At 41.2% G+C, this 27,919-nt stretch overlaps 1 protein-coding gene across 4 annotated transcripts; it reads left to right on the top strand.

Annotated features, from left to right (window-relative positions):
- On the top strand, window positions 1-27,902 carry dcaf6 (ddb1 and cul4 associated factor 6). Of its 4 annotated transcripts, none has more exons than XM_063497512.1 (19): window positions 1-374; window positions 6,645-6,706; window positions 8,526-8,618; window positions 9,888-10,073; window positions 10,158-10,271; window positions 11,450-11,585; window positions 13,654-13,865; window positions 15,122-15,215; window positions 16,904-17,023; window positions 17,679-18,029; window positions 20,106-20,165; window positions 22,183-22,366; window positions 23,639-23,748; window positions 23,890-24,172; window positions 26,417-26,555; window positions 26,712-26,868; window positions 26,952-27,040; window positions 27,117-27,222; window positions 27,319-27,902. In XM_063497512.1, the coding sequence occupies exons 1-19, from the start codon at window positions 278-280 to the stop codon at window positions 27,375-27,377; spliced, it is 2,652 nt and encodes an 883-aa protein (XP_063353582.1). In that variant the 5' UTR covers window positions 1-277; the 3' UTR covers window positions 27,378-27,902. The 4 variants fall into 4 exon arrangements, with proteins under 4 accessions (XP_063353582.1, XP_063353583.1, XP_063353585.1 ...); XM_063497513.1 differs by having other exon boundaries at window positions 2-374; window positions 22,186-22,366; XM_063497515.1 differs by lacking the exon at window positions 20,106-20,165 and having other exon boundaries at window positions 2-374; window positions 22,186-22,366.
- The last annotated feature ends 17 nt before the right edge of the window (window positions 27,903-27,919 follow it).

Raw genomic sequence — 27,919 nt, 5'->3', positions numbered from 1 at the left:
TAAACCAGGCTAGGCTAGCAGGACAGATAGTTAGCAGCAGCACGGAGAACAGGAACACAGTCGGGCTTCAGCTCAGTAGGGGGGGGGGGACAGCGGAGACCGGACAGGAGCGACTCTTTCCCTTCCAGCAATGCGGACACTGAGTGTCTCCTCCAGCTAACGTCAACGGCGTCCCGACGGGCAGGGACTGCTCCGAGGCGACGGGAGATAAAAGGCGACATCAAAAAAGGGGAAGGGTTAGCTCTGTTTCAATGTTATTGTCAATTCAGAACCACATATGGTCACAATGTCCTGCACTGGCAACCTCGTTTGGGATGTAAACAAACGCCTAATTGGATACAGCGAGCCTAACGCCATCAGGACCAACTATTTAGGTAAGAACAAAGCAAAGCCTCTTTACTGCTAACACTGACATGTATGAGGAAACGTGTAGGAGCAGTGTGCATCTGCAGACTGTGTGTGTGCTGCTGAATCACAAGAAGTGACAGGAAGACTGTGTCCCAGTCCAAGACACTACCTGCTTAATAACAGACAGCTGCCGCTATCCCCGCTCCCCCGTCCCCCCCCCCCAACCTACACAGTGTAAACACAGCCTGCACGTTTTATTTATAGTGAAGGAGCTAAAACAGTACAAAGACGAGGTTCAGACTTGTGCTTAATTTGTAGCAGTGCGGGCCTGTTCATCACATCACATCATACAGACATTCTGTTACTTTTTCAAAGGAAATGCACTGTAGATCTCATTTCAGTGCAATCACAGGATTGTGCAATCATCTGTAGAAAGCACCACCATATATAGCAGTCTGAAGTATATCCCTGTAATGGCACAAATAATGCAATAAAAGCAGGGTTCAATCATGTAATGCGTTTATGAGAGGCTGGTGCATTAAAAATAAAAGTGCTCTGAGTTTGGCAGGAGTCTGTTAACAGTAGAAAGTGCTGACAGCATCAGGCTTTCTTTTCAAGACACTCACAGAAACCGATGTGTCATTACTGCTGCGTGAAAAGGCCACAAGGTGCTGAAAGTAGCACAACCAGCAGGGACGGGAAGGATTAGAAGAGGAAATTAAAATGGTTTAGTTTGCAATTGTTTGACTATCAAAATAAATGAGCTAAGATGACATAATAATAATAATAATAATAATAATAATAATATTTTTATTCAACGTTACAGCCAAGAAATTCCCATGTTACAGCAGTCAAAACATTTAACACGCCACATAACCAAAGAGTTTACATTTGACAAAGGAAAATGGCTCAGAAAGGTTAAATTGTACAAAAGAAAGGAACACAAGGAAAATAAGTCCAGCAAGTAAAGATGCTGTAATAATAATAATAATAATCTAGGTAACAATTCAAATTGCCTATATTTACAACTTTTGAGCAGGGATCATGATATGTTGGCACTGATGATTTTTACATTACGTGAGCATTTATCAGTAATACTACGTCCTTTGTGCGTTGTAGCATCATATCCAAACTGGAAGCAAGCTTAAAGGACCAAAAATGGTACAAAATGTCTTAAATGGAAAAATTACTTTATTAATATTTAAATTAAAATGACAGGTTTTATACAATAAAAGTAGACACAAAAAAATTATATATAAATATTAGGTCAATATCTGGAAATGGTGAAGGCAAAAATATCTCACACTGAATGAAATGCAGCAACTTATTAAGGTTTTAATGCGATTTTAAGTAAAAGTAATAGGACTGCATAATTTCAGTCAATAAAATGTGTCACAGCGTTGCACTGCATTGATTATTTCTTACATCCTTGCTTCCTGCAGGCAGAAACAGCATTCTGGTCCTGCTCATCACTGATCTGCTAGGAAATGTAATCATTGCATTTTAAGGCTTTCCTCTTTGCTGCTCCATTTAATGCATTTAAACTTTGGGGGGGGGGGAAGAGTTATGTTTTTATCATTTTTTTTTTTTTTTAAGTCCTCTGGAAAGGACTTTTAAATATAAATTTTAAAGTCCTGGTTGCTGAAAGTTGCTATATTGATAAATTATTCACAGTCATAATTTGAATGTGTAAAGGTAGGTCTCTTTTTTTTTTAAAAAAAAGTGCAGATATAGTTATTTTCCAGTGTTGATTGTGAGAGGACAGTGCAGGAGAACAGAGGATGCTGCCCGTGGTGCACTCGGAGAGATAAAACTGTCAGAAAGTCTGTACCTCACGGCTTTATAAGCCCGTAGAGGTGGGGCAGGTGCCTCAGAGGTTTAGTCAGTCCTGTATTTAGCGTGTCTGAGAGATAGTCAGAGCTGTTATCGTGTAGAGGATACATGCTGTGATGTGTGGGTCACAGCTCCTGGAGGATAAATTTAGCTTAGAAGAAGCGTTAGAGGGGAACAAGTTGGGGGTTTGTATTCAGCTGAAACTGAGAAATGTCCTGTGAGGTTTAAAGTCTTCTATATTGTAGGGTTTTCCCTGAACTGTGATAGGAAACGCCTAAAACTTACAGAAACTGATGAACAAAAGGAAGCAAAGCAAAAAGCACGTGGACATGCTGACATGGATGCAGGCTATGATACGAAATGGAACTGAAATGAAACGGCAGAATGATTTATTATTATTATTACTATTATTTGTGTTTTTTTAGACTGTGTCTGGCCTGTGTCTTATGAAAATAAGCTATCTGTCACACAATGCTAAAACAACTGAATTTATATGTTTAAGCCCTTTGAGGTTTTGCTGCTTTAAAAAGCGATTGGCCTAGGATCATGGAATCCGGCTGAATTAAGAGATGATTCATATAACTAGGAATTACTATTTTTAATCATCTTAAGTTACATCATGGTAAGTCATTTTATTTATAAGAAAATTTAAAACCAACAATTGTTGACAAAAGCTGTATAGGTAGAAGAACAAAATCGTTTAAAAAAGAAATTAGAAACAAATGATAAAGAAAACAAATAACAGGCAAACTTAGTCCATTTTTAAAGCCAACCACCCTTTTTCGAGTCTGAGTCTGCTTCATGACTTCATGACTTCTCTGAGTCTGCTTCATGAGGGCAGCAGCCATCCCTCTCCCTAGCCACTTGAGGGGGGATACCGAGGCATTCGAAAAGTGAGGTGGTTCAGGCAGAGATATAATCTCTCCAGTGTGTACTTGGTCTTCCCTGGGTCCTCCTCCCAGTTGGATATGCAAAAACACCTTAACTAAGAGGTGTCAGGAGGCATCCCAGTCAGATACCTGCACTATCTCAACTGCCTCCTTTTAATGTGGAGGAGTAGCAGCTCCATTGTGAGTCTCTCCTTAATGACGAGTTCCTCATTCAGCTCTGAGGGAGGGTCCAGCCACCCTGCAAAGTAAGCTCATTTCCTCCAATTGCATCAGCAATCTCATTCTTTTGGTCGCTAGCCTCAGCTCATGGCTAAAGGTGAGGTTTGGGATGTTGATCGACCGATAAATTGGCAGCTTTACTTTCACGCTCCACTCTCTTTACACAGAGAGGGAGATTGATACGACTCTGGTCAAGTCCACCTGCCAGTCTCCTGCTCCCTCCTTCCCTCACTCGTAAACAAACCCCAAGATACTTGGACTCGTCCACTTGGTCCAACAAGTGGGCAATCCAGCTTTTTCTAACTGACAACCAAGGCCTCAGGTTTGGAGGTGCTCTTATAAAACTTTTCTAAAACTTCAGTGGAAGCTGGCGATCGAGGCTCGATGAAGCCACTTAGACCAATATTTCTGAAAAAAAGCAGAGACGAGTTTGATTGCACTGTTTTTGTGTGTGAACATTTTTAAACAGAATGTAAAATGTCTTGCATTTGATTTGGTGAACTGATAGCAAATCTGAGTATTGTTGCAGATTTAGGCATGACTGTACTTAGTACATTACTCATCATTAATCCATTTATAGGTGACATGACTGTGCTTGCGATTGGTGATATCAGAGAAGCTTTTGAAGTGAATCACTCCCAGACTATTTCTGCAACATTCATAACACCTGCTGAAGCAAGTTAAGGCTCTTGTTGGTATATAAGCCACCAGACTTTCGCAACAGCTCACGGAGTCATTTCATTATTACTAAAGTAATTAAAAATATAAAGGAAAACACAAGGAAAGCAGCTACGTTATTTTAAAATTAAATATTTCTGTTTTTCTTCCCTTAAAGGCTGTTCTCACACTGGAATGATATGTTTTTTATTTAATACAATAAATGCTAAATTGTGAGAGCAAATTCTTCTTGATTAAAATAGTTCACCTTTATAAAAGAAAAATATTAGCACAAAGAAGTTTATTGACTACTGTTACATGGGGTTTTAGTTTTTGAGGATCTAGGTGACTAGTAGTTGGTCCAACCACACTGACTGACAAAGAAGAGTCCATAAAGTATGATCAGTTCTTATGGGAGCCTGTGCACTCACCCCATCAGGGATGTGAAGACATTGCTGCTCAGCGTCTTGTAGCAGATGCTGCCGTTTCTGCTCATCATTTGTGCAGTACTGCTATAATAATGATCAGTGGCCTGATTGCTGCTGCTGCATGAGGACATTAGCTTTGGCACAGTTTGCTTTTCCCTGTCAGGCTTTACCCTTTAAGTGACAGTTTGCAATGATGAAGGAATGTCCTGCTTTCTCTGGTAGTCCTTTGCTGACATTGACAGTGAAACACACCGCCCTGGCTCACATTGGATGTTAAGGAATTCACAATCTTAAAACAACCGCGCCAGCGTTGTTAATATCAAACATGTTATTCAGGTTTATCTGAAGCGTCTCTTCCTTTTTTATCTGAGGCACAGGTTGGTTATTTCTTCCTTTCAGGATTGTCCTGATTGTGCCGTTTTCCTTCCAGGCCTCCCAGTAACATTTCTTTCTTTTAGTCTGGACTCTGACCTTCTCCTAGATGTGATTACCAAATTTGATTCAAACATGCAGATGCTTTTAATGGACTCCTGCCAGGTAGACTTCCTGTAGGCCCTACTACATGGTGAGCCATGTTGGTGTTTGTCAAAAAAAATGAGAGTGACACGAGGAGAAGTTGTGAAACTCATAGAGGGGAAGTTGGGGACAGCAGATAAACTGACGGAAATTCGGCTCATAATGAATGAACTGACACATTATTAAAATTTAAACAATAATCCAGATGAAGTGACTACAGTGTCTGCTTTTTGCCTTGTCGGGGGTATTTTCCCATTTTCACTCAAATCCTTGGCTGTTTTGTTGTTGATTGTCTTTGAGTTGATCTTACCACTGTTATTGTGGATTTCCTCTGTGTTTGTCTTGAAGTTTATTAGTGGAAAACCGGTTCCACCATTAGAGGTTGAGCCAATTCTTAAATGTTTCAATGGCACCCTTGAACTTCTTTCCTTCTTCCGTGTGTGTGACTTTTAATAGAAGTAGTTTGACATGTGTGGCTCATTCAGGGTGTGCGCTTATCGGCCTGAACCTGTTGATGGAGATGCTTGTGATGCATACCAGCTTTCTGTGCTCTGTGCACAGTGTGATAAATGTTATTGGATCCAGGAGACTGCCAAATATAACCACCTTATCTGTATTTCTTATCTTTTTGTTGACGACATGCCTTAGATCAGGGGTGTCGAACTCCAGGCCTCGAGGGCCGGTGTCCTGCAGGTTTTAGATATCACCCTGGGTCAACACACCTGAATCAAATGATTAGTTCATTACCAGACCTCAGGAGAACTTCAAAACATGTTGAGGAGGTAATTTAGCGATTTAAATCAGCTGTGTTGGATCAAGGACACATCTAAAACCTGCAGGACACCTGCCCTCGAGGCCTGGAGTTCGACACCTGTGCCTTAGATAGTAAGAAATCCAGCTGTGCTTGCACGCAGATGATCAGAAAACCAGAATTTTTTAACTTATTCATCAGGACGACCATATTGCTGTTTTAAAATCGGTGATTGTAACTGAATGAAAAAACTGCAAAAATGATGACTTTAGAAAGTGAGACCCTGACCCTGAAGCTGTTTGTTAGAGTAGCACATGCTTTGAAGAACACACATCCTGTTGCTACTTATCCAGAGGCCTGAATCTTCCTGTGATTTGCTAATCGGGTAATTACTTCAGTTTCCTTCCCCTTTGTGTGTTTGACTCTTTGATCTCTTTTTGTTTTACTGTGTCCTCTTTACCTCCCCTCCTGTAAAACCTTTCAAATGCCTCCGGGTCACTTACGTCTCTGTTCTTTGTGTTGGACCACCAATAAATATCATGTCAAGCTTTAAAGTCGCTTACTCCAAAACGGTGTTTTAATATCTGCTATTTGAATTGATTTCTCATCCAGTTAAACGTCATTTTGTTGCTAAATTAATCAAACACCTGGGAAATCTTAGGTGTGTGTGTGTGTGTGTGTTTTTGCCCTGCAGTCACAATAGAAAGATGTTCACAAAAATAAGATAAAATATTAAGGGTTGACATTGTGAACTATCAAACCACTGTTCCTGTATTTCGAGTCTTATTGCAGAGCGGTTTTGTTTGTACTCGCCTTGTTTCTTCCTGTTGGTGCAAACAAGGCTTCCACTGCATGAATAATGGAACACAAGCTACAGAGCCACTGTTTAATGTGACATTTTATTCCTGTTGCACTGAAGTGAAGACTGGTAGATAAATGCGATTCAAATTAAAGTTTAAAGCCTGACAGCCTTCTCAAATCTACATATTTCTGTTTTCACAGGTAGAAGAGAATTTGTCCAGAGGCTTAAACTCGAAGCAACACTGAACGTACACGATGGCTGCGTAAGTGCCCCACATTTTTATCCGTCTCTTCGTGTTTATTGGTTGAAGTCCTCTCCCTGCCAAACACGCCACGTCACTTTTTCTCAGCTTGCTGGTGGAGCCTTGAACAGATCAGATCAGGTCAGGTGGTTAATTCCTCTGAGAAACCTGAAGCTGACATAACAGTCACACGTCCTGTCACACTACAGGGCAGGACATCAGCCTGTCCAAAACACCACAACAAGCATTGCATGCATGCAGGTCTCAGGAGAGCTGCATTAAAGTGCATCTCTTAGCCACAATGATTGAGATATTATTATTGCATTTTCTGAATATGTTAGTTTGCGTTTAGTTAAGTAGCTAAGAGCTTCTGTATTAACACAGTGTATGTTTTGTTTTTGTCTTGGACTCTACAAGACTTGTATGATTCATTTCAAAATAATCTTTATTTAGCTATACTTGGCCTTCAGCCATGTTCTGAAATGAGCCGTTTTAGCTCCTTTACTGATTGACTGCTTCTTATAAACAGATGACTTGAACAAGTGGCAGGAGCTGTTGTGCTCATTGTAAGTCTATGAGGGATATCAGACATCCTGACATTAAAGCATCCAAGAGTGGAAAAAACAGTCTGAAACGCACCATTCAGAGCAGCCTGAAACCCCAGCTGTAAGCTCATAGGGATTACTTGTATATACACTGACCTCACTATTTAAGGCTGTGGCCATGGCCAATATGAACATCCACCTTTTTAACAATGTAAATGTGACAGAAAACAATAAGTGTAACAGGTCCACTTTAAGTTATTAATCAGATAAAGACTTTCTATTTGCACCACCTAAAATGTGTCAATTTAGCAGATTTTAGCATCAGAAGAAATAATATTAGTGAATATGAATTATTGTGAATACTTTGATTACTTTTATTATAGAAATTTTAAGCTCCGCCAATGGGGGAAGGGAGTTACAGAAGTTTTTCAGTGCATACCGTGAGACACCTGACCTGATCTGACTCTGCATTGTACCACATTACATGCGATCCTAACCCTACCCTGTGTTTAAAAATGCCATCATAATAAATAAATAACACCATTTCCTGCCTCATCTGTAACCATCTGTTAATCTTTCATTAGGTGAGGAGGAGCCTCACCTACACTCCACCATAAATCTAACTATAGATGATGTGCAGCATCTCAGAAACTGAGTCAAACATGTTAAAAACCTGATTCAGACGTGAGGTCTGCATGTAGGAATACACACAGTGTAATGTCTCAGCAGAGGCAGTCTGACACGATGAGGCGCTGACGGAGGCTGCAGGTGTTAATGAAATATTGATCCACAGAGTGACAGCAAACACTGACCTGATGCACCACTCTTCTTTTGCTGTTCCTTAGATCCACAGTTAGCTTATTTTCTAGCCTTATGTTGGTGGTTATTTCAGTTGATCAAACTGTTAATGAACCTAATTTGAATTGGACAATGGCATCCATATTTTCTTACTGATTGAAGCAAAGACATTCAGGGATTTTCTTTGTTGCTGATGCTTAACAAGCACAGAAAATACAATAATATAAATGTAATTCTGTGCAGGGACATGCCGTTTCTTGTTATTTGCTTCTCTGATAGTAATTCACATTCGTCATGCAGAATCCTCTCTCACGTGTCCACATTTTGGGGCTGGACTGAGTTACTTATTTATTTATTTTTAACTATTTGTATTACATAAAATGAAGAAATTTAGCAAGTCGTCACGTTTATGAAGCTGGAATGAATGGATGTCGGAATTTAACTTGCGTTTGTCAGTGTAAATCACCATGTAAGCGCTCTCTCTGATCTCTCCTCAGGTCAACACTATATCGTGGAACGACACGGGTGAATACATCCTGTCAGGGTCGGACGATACCTTCCTGGTCATCACCAACCCTTACAACAAAAAGGTTGTAATCAAATGTGTCTGACATTGTTTATGGAGGAACACCAAAACTGATCATTTTCAACAGTTATTCTTCGCATAAATATTAAATTAGCCATAAAACAGGACAAAAAGCTTGAATTGGCAGAGCATAGTTGAGATACTAAACTAAAGGAATTATTTAATGGATGGATGTTCCACAACTGTTTTTGTGAGGGATGTCTACCCACTGAAGGTTTGTTTCGCTTGGACAAAAATGTCCTACAATATTCTGAACCTTTTTAATCTGCCCACATTTTTCTGAAACAGAAATGTGGTGAATTGGAGGGTGGTGCTAGTCTTTAAAACTGGGATAAATGTAACTGTTATCTAATATAGAGGTAGGAGATCTCCCGGTCTGTGTAGTTGTCTAGTTAGGTTCATCTAAATTAAGCCGAGTCTCCAGTTTGAGTCTGTATTCATCATAAAACTCTAACTGGTAAACATTAAAATTACATAAGTGTCTAACAATCTATGAGAGTCTTGAGAGTGTTTTCATATTTGTTATTACAACAGTGGTAAGAGAAGTTTCTGTGGTTCCCTTGGTTTCTCTTTCTCTTTGACATATTTTGACTTTCAAATGATGTCATATGAGGGGAAAAGGAAAAAAGAACAAAATAAAATGTCAAACGCCAAACCTAGCAGCAGCGTCGCATTTTGTGGCTAACCGCTAAATAATAAGCCTTCCTGTCTTTGTGTAGTTCATGCTGGGCCGCTTTGTCTTTCTTTTAATTTCTTCATGGAAACTACTTGGATTTTTTTTTAGGCAGCATGCCAAACTGAAGTAACTGCAGGATGGAAATGTATGTCTGGTCTATTGCTAGTGCAATAAAATAAAAAGCTACAACCAGCTGCCAATGGCATATGAAATTGGCTGTAATTGCTAAATGCAATAATTTTGTTAAACACCTTGAATTCAGACACATCTTTATTTATTTGAATTTCCACTGTGGCAGTGTGCAGAAACAAAACAGCAAAAATGGGATCTGTCCAAATACTTAGGGACCTGACTTCAGCTTGGGTTAAGACAAAGATTGGAAACAGTCAGAAAAAGCATGGCATTGCTCCCAGAGTCCAATTACCAGCAACTCTAAATACTACAAATGAACACATTAGTGTCTAAAATTATGTAAATGTGTGCAAAAAATCCCAAGATGTCAACATTTTATACCCTTTCATCTGCTGATTTGCTGCCTCTGGTCCAGCATCCCCTCTGATGCAGCTGTCATCATGCATTTCTTCTTCTCTGCTTCAGGTCAAGAAGTCTATACGTTCAGGTCATCGGGCAAACATCTTCAGTGCGAAGTTCATGCCCCACACCAACGATCAGGAAATTGTCTCCTGCTCTGGAGACGGCATCATCTACTACACCCACACTGAGAAGAGTCCTGAGTACAACAGACAGTGTCAGTTCACCTGCCATTATGGAACCGCTTATGAGGTGCTGATTCACAGAAGCTGATGAAAAGGGTTTCTCTCTTACTAGTTACCCTCCTGTCTTCTAAGATTCGCTTTGTTTCTTCAGATTATGACGGTACCGAACGACCCCTACACGTTCCTGTCCTGCGGGGAGGACGGCACGGTGCGGTGGTTTGACCTTCGCATGAAAACTAGCTGCACTAAAGAAGACTGCAAAGATGTACGGGTGACATCTGTGATGTTTGTCTTTTTTCTGTCTGTGATCCATCATCAGTCAGGGTCAGGATCAATGTGTTTGTAGCTTTGGGGAGGGATCGATTGAAGAACCATCATTTTGTTGTGGAAACCCTGGCAGGTGCCCTTAAAACCAGATTAAAACAGAGAGGTGATCGAGCTTTTGCAGCAACACTATCAGATCTATGGATTAATCTACCTCTCTGTATCTCCACAGCTTAGTTGATACAGTCTTTATTAAAAATGCATTTATTCTCTTTGGGTTTTGGCTCCAGTGTGACATCTTTTTAAATGTTTTTATTATATTTTAATATCATGTATTGAGCTTATTTTGTTTTCTGGATTTTAGTGTAGCTTTTCCTGGGGCTATATAAGTTTATATTGTACTGTTGTTTTCATTGAGCTATATAAATAATCTTTATATAGCCCATTTAAGGAACTTGACCTTGAGTTTTTCACAGTGTTTAGTGTATAAGAGTTTGTGGATATATCTTTTTTTTTTTTTTTTTTTCTTCGAAAATAGCTCACTGGGCTTTGTATTCATGCAGGACTGATAATGGACCCCCCCTCCCTTTCTTACTTCACTGCTTTCTTCACAAACAGCTTTTGGTCTCTCCTTTAGGAAGCAGTTTCTTTGGCTTTAAACCAGCCTGCTTCAGTTGATAGATGAGTGTGTGTGAGAGAGAAACCGTGTCCTCCTAGATTATGTTGCATCTTCTTGTATTTCGTGCTCCAGATGAGAACCTGTTACCCTAAAACTGTCAGAAGAGTTTTACCAGCTGGTGTCACCGGCCCCTCTGCCTCCCCATCATCAGCCTGCAGTAGTCAGACCTGGTAGTGCAGTTGCTCCACTCAGTTGGCACTTTATTAGGTGCAACTACTTCAGAGTGATACAGCAGTTTGGCATTTGACATCAAATGTCTTTAGTCTGACCAGTGATGTTAATGCGGTCTCATAAAGTCTCACAAAGCAACAGAAACACCTCTTGAGCTTCTAAAACTGTACCTCTCAAAATGATTACAGTTGAATCAACACAGGATTTATTGCAGGCATCAGTTTTACATTAGTTTACATCATTTTTTAAAATTTTTATTCTCAGTCAGTGATGTCTGCCATTACTGAGCAGAAGTGACTTCCAGACCTCATTGCTCTCTTTCATTTCAGGACATCCTGATAAACTGCAGAAGAGCAGCGACGTCCATATCAATTTCTCCGCTGGTGCCGTACTACCTGGCCGTGGGCTGCTCCGACAGCTCGGTGCGAATCTACGACAGACGCATGCTGGGCACAAGAGCGACGGGTAAGCAGCCCTGCACGGTGGACTTAGCCACTCTGCACGGTGGACTTAGCCACTCTACACGTCACAAATTCGTTGTCCTCGTGTTAATGTGTAGGTAAACGCAGCCTGTTGTGGTGGAGAAACTAAACTTACAATGTCTGTTTTTGCTTTGAATGTTCAACCAGTTTCCCGTTTACATGAAGGTAGTGGGGGGAGGATCTCCCTTTGAGTTGTTGGTCCCAGCCTGCTGTGCTGTGCCTCGTCTCTTGTTGGACATTTCTATTTTTAGATACTTTCACGAGTATTTTTACTTCTTCCTGTGTGTTTTAAATCCTTCTGACAACTGCTTATAAAAGGTATTTATGGAGTGTTGTTCCTACACAGAATGCAAGTCAGTGTTTTTATTCAGAGACTTTTAAACAGACTGTTTAAACAGTAGGGTAAGGTGAGGCATGCCAACAAGTTGTTTTTTTTTTAACTTTATTCATAGTTTTTCTAAACAAAGCTAAACAAAACACTTAAATTCTCCCTATCGCTTATCCCACTGAGATTACAAATGTAATGGAGAAAGAAAAAGAATAACACTGATTTAATAAATCGATGTGGATATTAATGGGATAAACACAGTACATGTGTATGACGAAAAAAGTATGGACCTTTCTCCTTAACTCAACAATAAGTTTGAGTATACCACAATTACATACACTAACAAGACCAGCAGTAGCTTCGTTATCATAGTGACCAGGTCGCTCTGAATTTTTCCATAGACTTTCTTTGATAGATCCAGTTATTAAAAGATGGAGATTTGTCTGATTAATTATTGAATAAGTCTTCGGGCCATTTCTCGGCAGTGTTGCTACACTTCCACTGGGAGTTCAGTGTTTAGATAATGAGGGTGGATTATTACTCTGGATCCTACTGTACATTTTAGATGCGTTGCTCTTTGTGCCAGGGTCTAAATCTAGTATATCACTAATAATATTATTGGCCAGCAAATATGGGAGAGTAAAATGTTTTAATAAGAAAAATTCATATTTATGAGCATCTGAAAAACTCTCATTTGGACTGTTATAACTTTTGTGTAATGCCTGAGATAACGAGTGTTCCTTAGAACACAAATACATCCTTAAGAAAGTGAATAAATAAATACAGACCATTTTTGTGGCAAGTTTGAAAACTACGTAAGTTTGAGACAATGAGAAAAGACAAGTGTTCACCACAGGAGAAACGAAGCATAGCTGATTGATGCAAACATGTTTTCTAAACTGGAACCAGATTTTGAAGGTGCGTTCTACAACATGGTTAAGGATATGAAGTCGTTTCCCTTTGGCCTTTGTTGATCTCATTTAAAAAACATACAAAAGGGAGCAGTTACTGGATTGATATCCAATCCCCTGCTAACTCAGACAGGACTTTGATTTTTCACCTCAGGCAGAAGTCCAGTCTATTAATTTGGCTATTTGTGCTGCCCAATAGACTTGGGTAGACGGGGATGGCATGGTAAACCTTTCATCTTGATTATATTCACTCCTCCAGTGACTAATGGGCAGTAAAGCTCAGCACGCCAGCTCTTGTTTTGTAACAGAGTTTTAAAATGATGTTTTTAGAAATCCTTTTAAAACACATGAGTTTGATTCTCAAGTAGGTAAGTTGTGTGGCTTGAACGAAAGGGAAAGGATTAAAATCTGACCCAAATTCCAACTGACTGACAGGATGTGTATCTAATCACATCAGTAACCCTTTCCTCGGCTCTAAAGGCAGTGGCTACGGATTCTATAGAGGAATAGTGAAAGACAGCAACGCTGCCAAGTATCGCAATATAGTGGGAAACAGCCTGAAACCTCAGAGTTGGTGTGCAGTGAAGCCAGTGGTGAAGACTAGATTGTTCTGACCCAGATCAAAAATGTTGAACTAAACCAAACTGTTTTTCAGCACAGTAAACAGACATTCCCATTCAACACATTCAATTGCTTTTGACATATCATTTATATCAAATCCACCGAATCCTCTGGGCCAAATCCACAAATATAATTAAGAATCCTGTTCACCGACTCATTGGCTAAGTCGCACACTCTCTCTCATTTTTTAGGTAATTACATGGGCCGGGGAACCACGGGCATGTGTGTTCGGTTTGTTCCCGCTCACCTGTCCAACAAGTCGTGCAGAGTGACCTCTCTCTGCTACAGCGAGGACGGTCAGGAGGTGCTGGTCAGCTACTCCTCCGATTACATTTACCTGTTCAATCCCAAAGATGACCAGGCTCGAGAGCTCAAGGGCCCGTCGGAGGAGAGGAGAGAGGAGGTGAGATCCCGATGGGAACTTTTCTTCTGTCATTCTTTTCTCCCAAACTGTGTCTTTTAAAGGTTTATATCGGTTCAGACACTGTGCTGTCATTTAGACAGTTTTCCATTATTCCAAGTGTGTAATAATTGATCTACAAAATAAAAATCTGCCTTATCTGTCAGTCTAAGGCAAAATCCAAAAATATTTACCACTTTTTAAAAAATTGGTAAAATACCCAAAACAATCAAGAGTCTCTGTCTTTTCTTGTTGATCAGCTGACTGACTACTGGAGTGTAGATCTCAAGTTAACATGTACAGAGAAGGTTAATGGAGGCCTCACATGTTATGTCTCCTGTTAAGGGTGCTAACGGCCTTCTGACTCTATAGAAAATAAACATAATCACGTCTGGCTGAGCGGAGGTGTCCATGCGGCTGATTTTTGGGGGTGAATAGGACCGATTGTTGTAAACAGAGCTGACCTTGTTGTTGCTCCTCTGGGCCCTGCAGACATCAGTGCTAAATCTGTGGTGGCTGATGCAGTGCAGGGAGGTGAGCAAATGACCCTGAGGAAAAACAAACCCAATACAAAGAAGGAAGAAACACACTGAGGATGGAAACAGCGTCATGAATTACTGCCTGATCTGTTTGGGTCTTAGTTATATTTCCTTTGTTAGTTTTGAGATTCAAACAACTGAACAATCAAGGAAACTGCGTGTTTACGCTTGGTGGTGGTCTTCACGTGTGTCCGAATGTGCTGGATCACGGTGCCATGGCGAGTTCAGCTGTGTCTAGATGGAACCACCACACGCATTCCTTTCCAAATACAGCGAGCGACGCAGGCAGCGTTCCTCAAACCACCAAAATAGTTCAGGCTGATTTTGGGGCAGGCGAGGAGCAGTGTTCCTTACCCCTCTGTTTTCCTCTACCTGCGACCTTGTTTGTTTAATCCTTTTATCTGATTTATTCAACTGTCTTTCAGCTTCTGCTCCTTTTCACCACCTGTCCACACATTTCCTGACTGAAGCGGTGGATAGTCCCTGCTCTAAGAACCTCTTTTTCCTATTTCTGGCTCTCAGCCTGTTGCAGCCAGGGGGACTGGAAAGTGGCAGGCAACCTCAGTCATGCTGCCAGGAGGAGGGGGTGGGGTGGGGGGAACACTTTAAAGAGGACACTGATAGAGACGAGTAGTGTTTTGCTTTGGCAGCGCAGCTATTTTTGACCATGCCTTGACTGACAAACTGCTAATCTCTGTGAATGTGTGTGTGTTTCCACAGCTGAGGCAGCCTCCAGTGAAGCGCCTCCGTCTACGAGGTGACTGGTCTGACACTGGACCCCGAGCTCGCCCTGAGAGCGAGAGGGAGAGAGATGGTAAGATCACAGTATGTGCTCCTGCTCGTCTACAGCGATGGTCTCGTATGACAGGCCCGACCTCTGACAAACTCTGAGAAGACACCAACCTGCAAAATATATTTTTATATACTGCTCAAAACATTAAGGGAACACTTGCATCACACATTGGATCTCTTAGGAACGAAATCCTCAAGTTGGAAATCTTGACTGGCATTCACTGTGTAATTTTTGAGAGCAAAATGATGTGACAGTGGTTAAAATCATCAACTCTTTGAGGACTGGGTTCAAAAACACACCAAAAAGTTAAAGTTGTTCAAGCGTTTCCTTCATTTTTAGCAATATATTTTCCCCATATTGATTTTGTAATCTTAGACGAAGAAGAAATCAGGCCATAAAACTGGCTCACCACCAACTCTGCAACTTATGAACATAACCAATAAAAAGAGAACCAACAGTGCAGTGATCTGTGGTAAATGCATTTAAATCCCAACTCCCATCTTATTGAACACTCAGAGTACTTTCAGCACAAGCTACATTCACCAGGTAACGGGCACTTTCATACAGCACTTTTTCTCTTTGATGCAGTGCTTTCTCTCTGGCACAGACGCTCACACTGATAATACATCTGAGTTTTTAGGGTTCACTGTCTCGTAGATCCAACCTGACCTGTGGACGTCCTGCTGTTCTTCCTGAGCTTCAGTTCTCTTGATGCGTCCATCAAGTTTACCTTTTAAACTTAACTGGAGCTCAGAGTATGTAAACCCGATTTATAGTGTTTCCTTTAAAGTTGATATAAGTTGTTGACAAACAGCTGATCGCCATGGAGCAACATCCTTAATGTGACCACCTGGTAAATGCAAATCCATACTACAGCTCTCTCCCCCCCCCCCCCCCCCCCCCCCCCCCCCGGTTTCTGGACTCTGTTAACTTTTGTTCCAAAAATCTGGCCTTGGCTGCCATTTGTTGTAGATATTACGGTGCAGAGTGGGGGTTCGTGTCTGAAAACAGCTACAAGCCCAAACTAGACACAATAGCAATAAGAGTGAACAAACATCCAACTAAAATAATGGTTGGGTTGAAAAATGGTAAAAAAGCTCTGGGGCAATAGTAACAGCTTATATTTCACATAGTCAGGTGAAAATGTGTGTAAAAAGCTGAACGTCTTTATTATAGTGTATCAAAGTTTGCTTGGGTCAGAGAGAGTAGAAACCTCACTTAGAGGCAAATGACTTGGAGCGGTCTCCTGCCGCAGGGTTTTTTCACCATAGATGAACGTAGTTTAAGTTGTTTAATCTATTTTGTTACTGTGGTTTATTTTGTTCAGAAATAAGAAAACAATCTGTCAAACGGAGGAAAAACTCATCTTAGGGTTTCAGGTACTGACTGTTTCAGAGTGCTTTACTTTGTTCACAAGTTGACTTTTTTCTTTTCTAGTTGGATTTCTTGTTTGTTTGTTTTTTTTATTTTGTTTGTCATTTTTGGGGATAAATTTTCCCTAAATTCTCATATATTAAATCAATATTTTGTGAAATGAGTCATCCTTGTGCGGGTCTTAATGAGCCTCTGCTTGCATATGATCAGTTATGATAAGCAGTTTCTTTTGAGTATAAATACTCGAATTTATTTTTGTTGTTTCTATAAATATGGACTGTGTCAAAACGAAAAGCTTGACATGATCTAAAGACGTTTTCCCTTTTTTGTTCCAGGGGAGCAGAGTCCGAACGTGTCTCTGATGCAGAGGATGTCGGACATGCTATCCCGGTGGTTTGAGGAGGCCAGTGAAGCCCAGAGTAGCAGAGGAACCCGACCTCAAACGCGGCCCCGAGGTGAGGCTTCAATACTCCAGTCTTCAAACGGGCCAAAAAGTGTCTTTAAATTATTTATTTGTGTCTTGAACCTGATCTGTGCGTCAGGTTGATCTGATGTTTGGCTTTTCTAAATGAAGTAGTGCAGAGTAATGAGAATGCCGCTTGTTTATTCACCTTTTTTTTTTTTTTTTTTTTTTTTTTTTGTGCAAATGAACAAATGTGACCAATCAGACCACTGCATTTGGCAGCAAATGCACATGTAGCTTAAAATGCACATCACTACTGAATATATAGTAATATGAAAATAGTAAAATAATACTCTTTTTACCTCACAGCTTCATCTCCTGGATAAAACCATGAAGTTCAGACCGAGCAGATTCACATCTTTAAAGCTTTATTTGTAGTCTCAGGGTGTTGTTCGTTTACATCCCTTTCAGGAAGAATTACCTAATTTATTAATCACTCAGTCTTTCATGTTGCGTTAAGAAGACCTAACATCCTCACTCTGGCTTGCACTTAAAACTGTCACTATGGAGGAATTTGTTGACTATTGACTCATTAATGTGCTTAAACTTCAGTAAGACTGACTGTTAAGAATCTTTCTGTGATAATAAACTGTAAACTAGTCAAAATCTAAAATCATTGCTTGATTTTTTTTTTTTTTTGTCTTCAGGTACAGCTCTTCGTCCCGAGGGGACGTTGAATGCTCCAGCTGCCGCAACAGGCGACTCTAGTCAGGAGTCCAGCGCCCCCGAGAGGCCTGTGGGGACGGACTCCCCAGAGGTACCTGCCAGTCCCGCAGCGGCCACCACTGCGCCCATGCCTAAATCCACCTCCTCTTCCTCCTCAGGGTCATCATCAACAGTCACAGCACCTCCTCCTTCCAGCTCATCATCAGTGGAGACCTCGGCCACTTCTTCCTCCCCTCTCACGTCGTCCCCCGACTCAGAGCAGCGGAGTCAGGGTGACACAACCGGGACCCCGACGCTGACGGCCACGCCCACCTCTGAGCCCGCACTCTCAGGTAAGAAACCAGGACCACACTCACTGTTCACATGTAAGCCTTCAGTCCAATGAGGAGGGTTAACTGCTCTGTGTGGGAGTGTGTGTATGTGTGGGTGTGTGTTCATTGGAGCCACTCCACTCAAGCAGCAGCCTCACTTCACCTTATTTTCCTTCAGCATCTTGTTGTCCTCCTCCTCCTGCTTGTTTATTTCATTTTTGCCCGATTCTCTGTGCCGAATCTTCTCCTCACATCCTCCGTCAGTCTTCTAATCGTGCATCCACTCTTCCTCTCTTCCTCTGCCCCTTTGTCAGAGTATGGTCCTCATCGGCTGCCCATAAGTTTAGTGTGTAGGCGTTTGCAGAGGTTGCTCCGGCTGGCCGACCCACCTGGACGGGGTCGGCGAGCGGCCCCTTCTTCTTCTTCTTCACCTTCTTCTTCCTCTGCAGCCCCTGAGAGACAGTCGCAAAGAGCTGCTACCTCTGCCGCTGCTGCTCCTGAGAACCAACCCCGTACAGGTTACCCACCCCTCCGAGCTCATCAACCCTGCAGCAATCCCTCCATAAGGGCTGCTCCCCTGCCATTAACCCGTCCCCGCCTTTTAAGCAAAGACAGCCATGTCTGTTGTAGAGAGGCTCCAGAAAGACCCAGTCTTGCTGTTACTGACCACTAACCACACACTGATCTTCCCCGCTCTCTTATTATTCACCCCTTACTTCCTCTAAACTCCAGAGTCCAGTGTGTCGCCTCTCCACTGTTTGCTCAGCCCTTAACTCACTAATGCTCTCACTCCATCTTTCCACTTGTTGCTTGAGTTTTCACCTGCAAACTCTCCTGCTGGAGTGGCACCAGACGGTATGAAGCTTTGCTTTGGCCTCATGGCTCATGTGGTTGTTCAACCATGTTTGATGATATAACTTGCCTTTTTTTTTTTTTTTCTTTTCAATGTCATTGGATAGGTCACATTACTGGCTTCACCTGCTGCTGATGTTAAAATTAAGGTTATTTTCATCAGTTAGTGTTGCCCGTTTTGTAAATGCATCTCGATACTCAAAAGCCGGTGGACAAACAAAAAAAATAAACAGACATAAGTGATGTTACTTACTTGAGTTGAACTAAAATGCTTGAAACAAAAAAAACCCCAAAATTTTCTGAAATGCTGGAGTGAAAATAAGCAAAAAAGCATCCACTTTGGAGTCCACAGACTAACTCTAAATTGGCTTCGGAAAGACTGCAGAACTATTGCTCGGTTTTCCTATTTTCAACAATTTGTGGCTTATTTAACTGATTTTTTTTGGGGGGGGTCTGTGCACGAGCGCAAAGCAATAAATCAAATAATGATTATGTAATATATGTTTATTAATAAGTTATTTTTTAAGTTTGTTCTGCTTCAGTTTTAATGTGATAGCATTTAGTTAACCTGAAGAGCTTCTTCAGCTCAGCTCTTTTCTCTAAAAATGTAGGTACAACTTTAATATTACAGATATAAACCGATTTTTAAAAAAAACACAACAAAACTGGCTTTACATAATGAGGCATCTTTTATGAAAGCTTTTATTGAACACGTTACTGTGCAGTTCAGTAGACACAATGTTTAAATTGCTTCTTCTCACTTAATTGGCTTTAGTTGGTCACAGATATCTTGGAGAAGTGTGTTGTGTAGCCAGTAGCCAAACAGATGTTGTTGGGTTTTTTCTTTTGTTGTTGTTGTTTTGTTGTGGCAAGCCCAAGTAAGCACTTGTTGATGGTTGGGATTTCCAGATTCTATATAACACGGCAGATATAAAACATTTCTTTGCACATCTGTAAAAAGCATGCATGAAAATCATGTTCTTTTTTCCGTTCAGATTTACTAATCGCTGATTCTCACTGAGCTTCCCCAACACTCTGTAAACCGATCACAGCTGTTATCAGATGAAGGAGCTTTTTTATTTTTGGCTGATGTGAAAGCTCTTTCTGCTTGGCCTTGGATTTATTTATTTATTCATTTATTTTAAACGTGATTTAGAAGTTTTTAACCCGTGTGCGCCTTGACTGTGTGAGCCCTCACGTTTGACCTCTTTGTTCAATGTTTAGTTGGTCTCATTTGTGTTCCAGATTCCCCCTCGTCTGTGGTAAACAAACAGCTGGGATCCATGACTCTTGATGAACAGCAGGGTGCGTCTTTCCCTCCCCCAACCCCATTCCCTGACCCTCACCCTGCCACTCGCTTTGTCTTCTCCACCTTCTGTCTTAACCACTTTCCCTCATACTGTCCCACTCCACTGTTTGTCCTCCATCGATTTCATGTTTTTGTTTTCTCTGTATCCACTGCTTTACTGTTCAATATTCTACTGTCCAGATGTGGATGTGTCTGACTGTTACTGTTGCTCTGGCCCAAGGATTTAATAAAATTGTTCAAGAAGTTAGAGCTTTGAGTAATGTAATAAACAATATCTCCAAAATTAGTTCAACTGGATGACAAAGAAAAGCACTACTCAGACATATATATATTTCAGTGCTCTCTGCTGAACCATCTGTGCAATATTTAGCTTTTTCTAAAATGCCCTACTACATCTCACGTTTCTCCTTTGCAATGATTAGCATTGGTAGTCAGATTTAATGTGGCTTCATCTTTAACAGTTCAGTTTTATTTGTATAGTGCCAAAGCAAAACAATGGTCTTTTTAAGGCACATATGTTGTTACATAAACACTTCACAACAACCCTGAAAAGCCCCAATGGTTCACTCTTGATCTCGCTTGATCAGAGTGGTCCATCTACACAGCTTTGTTTCATTTAAAAATAATGTCATATTCAGTTTAATTAATCTAAAAGTTTTACTGTGTTGTAATTTAAAGAGGATAATTAAAAGAGGATGATGCTCATATTAAGCTTGATCAGAGATTTGGATATTGAGCTATGTTAGTAATTCTAGGCTTTAGAATATGCAGGTATACCTGTGATCAGTGCTCCACTAGGGTTGAACAACTTGCACAGTAGTAAAGTCCCCTTTTGGCATCGCTGATGGTTGATAAAATCCTCACTGCGCACCAGAAAAATCTTTTTGTCTCATTTCGTGATGGTGGAGCAGTGTAACTATTACACTTACACACATACTTGACTTCCAAGAAGCCAGGCATAAGCCTATGTGCATGCCCAGACACGCCTGTGCTGCAGATGTTTATGTATGGAGATGCAACTGGGAAAATGGAGCGAGGCATAATAATGATGATAAGTTAATGGATCACTGGGGAAATTATAGAAAATTATTGCTTTGATTGGAGCTATCACTGCTCACGATCGCCGACATCATCCTCCATCGGCACACTCCCAAGCTCCACCCACCTCCTTCTGGTTGCTAGGGGCAGCCAATCAGAACAAACATGACATAAGGGGGTAAAAGTTTAATATTTCAGACTGTACTGAGGTAGATAAATGATGGTTCCAAAAGCAAACCTGCTCTGCTGCAGTCTAATAATAAATGCAAAGCTAACATGAGCATACGGCTCCCTTTAACATACTGAGCTGTTTAGGTCATTTCCTTTACCTGACTTGTTGTCATAGTTACTACTAATAAATAACTTTTCTAACTACTCTAGGACAAGGGTCTGAGTCCAGAGGTATTTATAATACTTTTTATATACAACACCAACAGTATAATATCAAGCTACTTTGTGTGTACTGTATAGCTTTATATATGAAGCACTACATCTCTGATTATTGGCAGTGCATACTGACAGAGATATAGCATGTAGCATCTTAGCAACAAGTCCCTCTTTGTCCTCCAGCTCAAATTTTCATCTTCCCTGGAAACCTGTTCCTTTTCTTCAGTGTAGCTAGCAGCTAACGGGTGTAATGACCCTTTAGGGCCTTTGACGTGTGTGTGTGTGTGTTTGTGTGGGTCTTGTGTCTTGCTGTTGTGGCTGTCTGTCAATATGTGTCTTTTACGACGTGTCCTTTGTGGTTTTGTCTAACGTTTGCTGCATGTTCCCATTTCTGTTTAATGTTGTTTATCAGAGGGAATGGATGCAACACAGAGTTGCATATTTGTGGTGTGTTTTTAAATGACCAGCTGCACACTGCAAACGACAGGAAGAGTTACTTTTGATCAGAGTTTTAGTCTGAACAGCCAGTGCGTCTCAGTAAGCCCCCCTTGCTTGTTTTGCCTGTGTGTATTCTTCTTCCTCTCTCAGTAGCAGCCGAAGCTACAGCTTCACCTGCTGATGAATCTGCTGCTGCACCAGCCAGCAGCATCCCATCCATCTCCACCTCCACTTCCACCAGTCGACCCAGTGCAGCAGAGCCTGTCCTCAGCCTGCACTACAGCTCAGAGGGAACCACCACCAGCACTATCAAACTGGACTTCACTGATGAGTGGTGAGCGATGGCCAGTGGGTGTCAGCTTCCTAAAGCACACTGAAGATAAATGACACAGTGTGAGATAACTGATAAACCCACGACACAGCCAGTGTAATTTCATGTGGGTTAATAATGTTTTTCTTATTTATTTAGTTTTCCTTTAAAAAAAATTAAAATTACAGTGATTAAGATGAAATGTCAGTGCTGGAGATTCTTTCTTTTTTTTTTCCTAAGAGATCAACACTGAGGTCATTCGCATGCTGCTGAGGAAGAGCTTTGAGCTTTCAAAAATAAATAACTAAACAAGAAGCAGTCAGAGAGCGCAGACCTTCACCAAAGCAGCTCACACTCTGGGCAGTATTTACTTTTATGGGAAGAGCATTGTACTTTGTATATATGCATTTGTTTTCTGTTCTTTTAAAACTTTAAGTTTGCAGTGCAGTAATAATCAGATTGTATGGAAGATGTTTACTGTGATTACACACATGATGTAGGAGTAGGTAATGGATAACAGGTATTAATTTGTAGATAAGTGGACATGATTAACTTGAGCTTATTATATAATGATACTACAGTATATTTCTAACTACCTAGGCAGCTCATTCCCTTTCTCTTGACAGTACTTTCTTTAAAGTGAGGTCAGAGGTCGAATGTGACATTATACTTGGATGAACTTTATAATCTCATATTTATAATCCTCATATCTCCTCCTCTATATACCTGTACATCAATACAATCAATGACAATAAAATTTAATTTGGCTCTATATAACATTATCATGTTGACCTTCAGATAATTAAGGTTGACATGATCTTTTAAATCTTTATACGGTGCTTTGTATACGTTTGTATATGTTGACAACACACACCACGCTTGTGAGAATCATAGTTTTTAAGTTATCAGGCTTTTTGTCAATTTTTTTTTGGACATATAAATCAATAAGTTGACAGTGAAGACTTTGGTGGATGTAAGCCAAACTTTAATGGAGGGTTAACATGAACCCACCTTACACCCTGACAGAGTTTTATCAGAATTCATTCAGAACTTTTCGAGCTGTCTTGTTTACAGACAGAATGAAAAGCAAAGGTCTCCAGTGCAACTTCACTCATTCCATTCAAATTCAGGTAACTCATTAGGATCCCCTGTGGGATCAGCTCTTCTTATAGTCGGGGTAACTGCATGATACTTGTGTCCTCCCATATTTTTTTTTCTTCCTCAGATAAATATGAATAATTTTCAAGAAAAACCACCCCAAAAGGACTGATGGTAACTCTTGTTCTTCCACTACAGGAGCAGCAGCACGTCCAGTTCGATGGGCAGTGGAGGCCCCAAAACATCAGAAGCTGCAGCTGTACAGAGCAGAGAGAGTCTGTCGACAGAGAGCTCGGTATCAGAGCAGGGTGAGTCGTCTCCTACAGCATCATGAAAACACCTCTATCTCAAACATTGTCTGATCTAGAACAGTAAACATGACACAATGAATGGCTTACTGTATTCCAATCCTGATTGCGATGATATGAGTTTGCTGGCTTCCTCCACAGAGCCAGCATGTGATGCCTCCTGCTCCAGTGCCCCCAGCAGCTCAGCAGCTCAGGTTCCAGCAGAGGGCTCCTCTGAGGGAGACAGCATGGCGTCTTCGCCGCAGGAGAGGAGTCAGCCGGAAGGTACAGAGGACAGGTCAGGGGGCTGTCGGCGAGCAGAGCCCTCTACAGAGGAGGGGCAGGAGGGCCAGAGTCAGCCCGCACGCGGCAACCAGGACTCTGATGACAGTGATGATGATCCTATTCTTATCCCCCCCTCAAGGTTCAGAGGACAGGGGCAAAGGTGTGTTTGAGAGCATAATGTTTCTTACTACAAGTAAGAAAAACTCTGTTTGAATGCAGGTGATCATTTCGCATTCCTTAGTTCAGTTAAAAAGGGGGTTGGTGTGCCGATTTTAGAATTTGTGATGCTTTGCTGTTGACTGTTTTACTACAAATATAGATTTAATTCCAGAGGATCTGCAGTAGGAGATAGGATGATCAGGTAATGTGTTTGCATTGGAAAGTGAACGCATCTAATGCATCAGGAGTGTGACATGCTGCGGAGCATTTAAAATCAAAAGCACAATGTGATGTGCAGTAATCGGATAACTTCTTTTCTTTTGTCTTGGTTTGACGGTTTCTCTCACAGTGCACTAATAACACACACAGCTGACTGTAGAGTGCTGTGCATGTGAGTACTGACTCCACAAATGGTGTGAACAGAAGCATCACAGCTGCATTTTCTGTAGAACAGATGGAGAAGAAATGAGTGTCATGCATGAAATCCTTGCAGAAAGGAGCCAAACGAATATAAAACGAGGTAAAGCGAGGTCAAAATAGGTTTAAACAGAAGTGCCATTTTCATACATTTCACGCTGTATGCCATCTCAGTAGATTTGAAATGAAAGTGGCAGCTCATGAGCACTTTTAGCTTTAATTTGAGGGGATTGAAAATAATTATTTAACTGTTTTAGGACTCAAATGTAGTTGAACATGTAACTAAATAACCTGTCCGCAAATTATTTTTTAAAGACAAAACATCATATTTGATTTAATTTGACCTTTATGGTGCCTTTTGCAGAATATTCAACTCTTTACCTTTGGAAACTTGATCAAAGTAGATTTCCTCCCCCCTGGTGGCTCATCCTGATTATGAGCACAAAGCTGTCAAGCTGACTGACAGCCTCTGTCTGTCAATTCACTAAGAACTTCCTTTCTCTACTGAGCAAACTCGTAGGAGATTTAGGGGGATGTATGCAGACTATTAATGCCTGACTACCTTGCTACCTCTGTGCAGACCTCCCCATGTGGGGTGGCTGTGGCTCAGGTAGTAGAGCAGATCAGCTACTGACTGGAAGGTTGGTGGTTCAATCCTTGGCTTCCCCAGTCTGCATGCCAAGTATCCTGGGCATGCAGCCCAAGTTGCTCTCCGATGCGTCCATCGGAGTGTGAATGCTTAGTACAGAAGGAAGTGCTTGTATGAGTGGGTGTGAATGGGTGAATGAGGCATGTTGTAAACAGCGCTTTGAGTACTCCAGGAGAGTAGAAAAGCGCTATATAAGAATCAGTCCATTTACCATTTACCCATCACCTCCCTGTTACACCCCCTACCCCCCTGACGCAAGCCACAAGTTCCAGAAGAGCTTCTGTCTGTAGTGAAGAAATTAATAATGAAATGAGATTGTGTGGTCATGGAACATGGTCTTCCTTGCAAAACAATTTTGCAAGGAGGCAGAAGAAGAGATGGGAGAGCGTCTGAGAGTTGGGATTGATGTCTCTGCAGTGGTGTTCCATGACTATTGGATACGTGAAGGAGACCATGAAGATTGATCTTTACTGCATGTGGCTGAGAGTTCTTCACTCGACTAGAAGTTCTGGTGGTGGAGTTCTTTATCATGGAAAGGATCCTGTAATCATCCAGGCTGTTTATTAGTTCTTGGCAAACGCAAATGCCAAGAATGGAATCCCCTCTAGACTACTTATTTATTTGTTAAATTCATGTAGTAATAACATGTTTTTTCCATGCCAATTGAGTGAATTATTTAGTTGACAACCCAAAAATTAGGCAGTGTATAATTCCATAAATGCTAACCCATTACCTTCCTCAAATTAAAGCTGAAAGGCTACACTTCCTTTGTGTCTTTCTTGCCCCCTCTCTCTCTTTTATTTTTCAAATCTATTCTGGTGGCTTGTCTGGTCAAAATTATGAAAATTGTATCATTAAAACATTTCTGGATTTAGCTTTGTGTACAATACTTTTAACGTGTATATCTGGTTGAAGTCACTCTAAGGTTGAGAAGAACAAACTTTTATTGGTTTGAGTTGGTTATGATGGATCAGGCAGGTGCTTTCGCTTGCAAGTGGCTGCTTTCTCGCTTGGAGCTTGTTTGATACGATCTTGTTAATGGTTTAAAAAAAAATATCTGTGTAGCATAGGTCTGAAGCATGAGACTTGACGCAGCACTGACAGCATGGGTTTGTTTGCTTTCAGGCACGTGTATGAGTCTGGGGTTTCTTTCTTTTTTTTTGTTTTTTTTTTTCTTAGACAATCAGCAGCAGCTCGTATTCAGGAGCTGTTCCGCAGGAGGAAAGAAAGGAGGGAGATGGAGGAGAGCGAGACTCAGAATATCAGGAGACCTTCAGTCAAAATGGTCTACAAAGGCCACCGCAACTCCAGGACAATGGTAAACCTCGGGCCACGCATGTTGTATTAGTCTGGTGTGAACTCATAATAATCCACTGGCTCTGATATCAGAGTGTTTTAACTTGTCATCAGACTCTGTGAAATTTGAAGAGTGCAGTTTCCAAAATACTCAATGTTTCCTTTTAACTGTGTGTAGATAAAGGAGTCGTGTTTCTGGGGCAACAACTTTGTGATGAGTGGTTCAGACTGCGGGCACATCTTCATCTGGGACAGACACACCGCAGAGCACCTCATGCTACTTGAAGCCGACAACCACGTGGTCAACTGCCTGCAGCCGCACCCTTACGACCCTAGTGAGTCCCGCGGATGTCCCGCCTGAACCCGGACGATGTTTCCTCACGTGTTGACGTTGCTCTCATTTCCTGCTTTGTTTCAGTTCTGGCTTCTTCAGGGATAGATTATGATATCAAGATTTGGTCGCCACTGGAAGAATCGCCGTCTTTCAACAGAGTCCTCGCTGAGGAGGTAGAGTCAACCCACTGAAAAGAAAACAAAAAAAACAAACCCACCGTAACACCTTTCTTCTTCTCTTCCCGTCAAGGTCATCACTCGGAATGAGCTGATGTTGGAGGAAACGAGAAACACGATCACAGTCCCGGCCTCTTTCATGCTTCGAATGTTGGCCTCCCTCAATCACATCAGATCAGGTACACGCACACGTAGCACACGTAGCACACGTAGCACACTGTTTTTGTTAGACCAATCTCAGCCTCTCTTTAATATTTGCCTCTTCCTCTTTGCAGATCGGGTAGAAGGCGATCGCTCCGAAGGCTCAGGCCAGGAAAACGAGGACGAGCAGTAGCCAGCTGGAATTTTATTTTAAAATAAACACTATTTCTTCTTGCTGTATAGCACTTGAAAAATACCCGAGATTTGTACAAGTATAGTGTAGAAAAACTTCCTTTTGAAAATTAGTGTAATTTCTAGCCCCTTGTGTTTTTTAAGAAGACTTTCTTACTGATGTGTCTGTATGAGGATAAACTATATTTGTGTGAATGTAAAGGCAAGGACGTCAAAATATAAGTGTGAGGAAAAGTGGTGGCTGGTGTGAAAGTTTAAGTGCAATATTATTTTGTTAGGAGAAGGTGAGCTTTGATCAGTGTTAACGTTTGACGTTTTTGAAACTGTAGCACAGCGCTGAGAAATGTTGATGTGCTGCTCCGGCAGTTACGCATGTGAATACAGACATAAAGTAAAACACGGATGCTTTAATTTTCTTGTTGATAAAGAAGAAGAAGAAGAAAGGGGGGCGGGGGGAAGAAAGCTGTGGATCTTCTCCCCAAAAATATGTTTTACAAAACCTGGAAAAAATAAAAAATAAAGCCAAATGGTATCTCAAATATA

Source organism: Pelmatolapia mariae, linkage group LG16_19 (genome assembly GCF_036321145.2).
Source record: "Pelmatolapia mariae isolate MD_Pm_ZW linkage group LG16_19, Pm_UMD_F_2, whole genome shotgun sequence".
Classification (NCBI taxonomy): domain Eukaryota; kingdom Metazoa; phylum Chordata; class Actinopteri; order Cichliformes; family Cichlidae; genus Pelmatolapia; species Pelmatolapia mariae.
The sequence above is the reverse complement of the archived record's forward strand: the minus strand, read 5'-3'. Positions and strand labels throughout refer to the sequence as shown.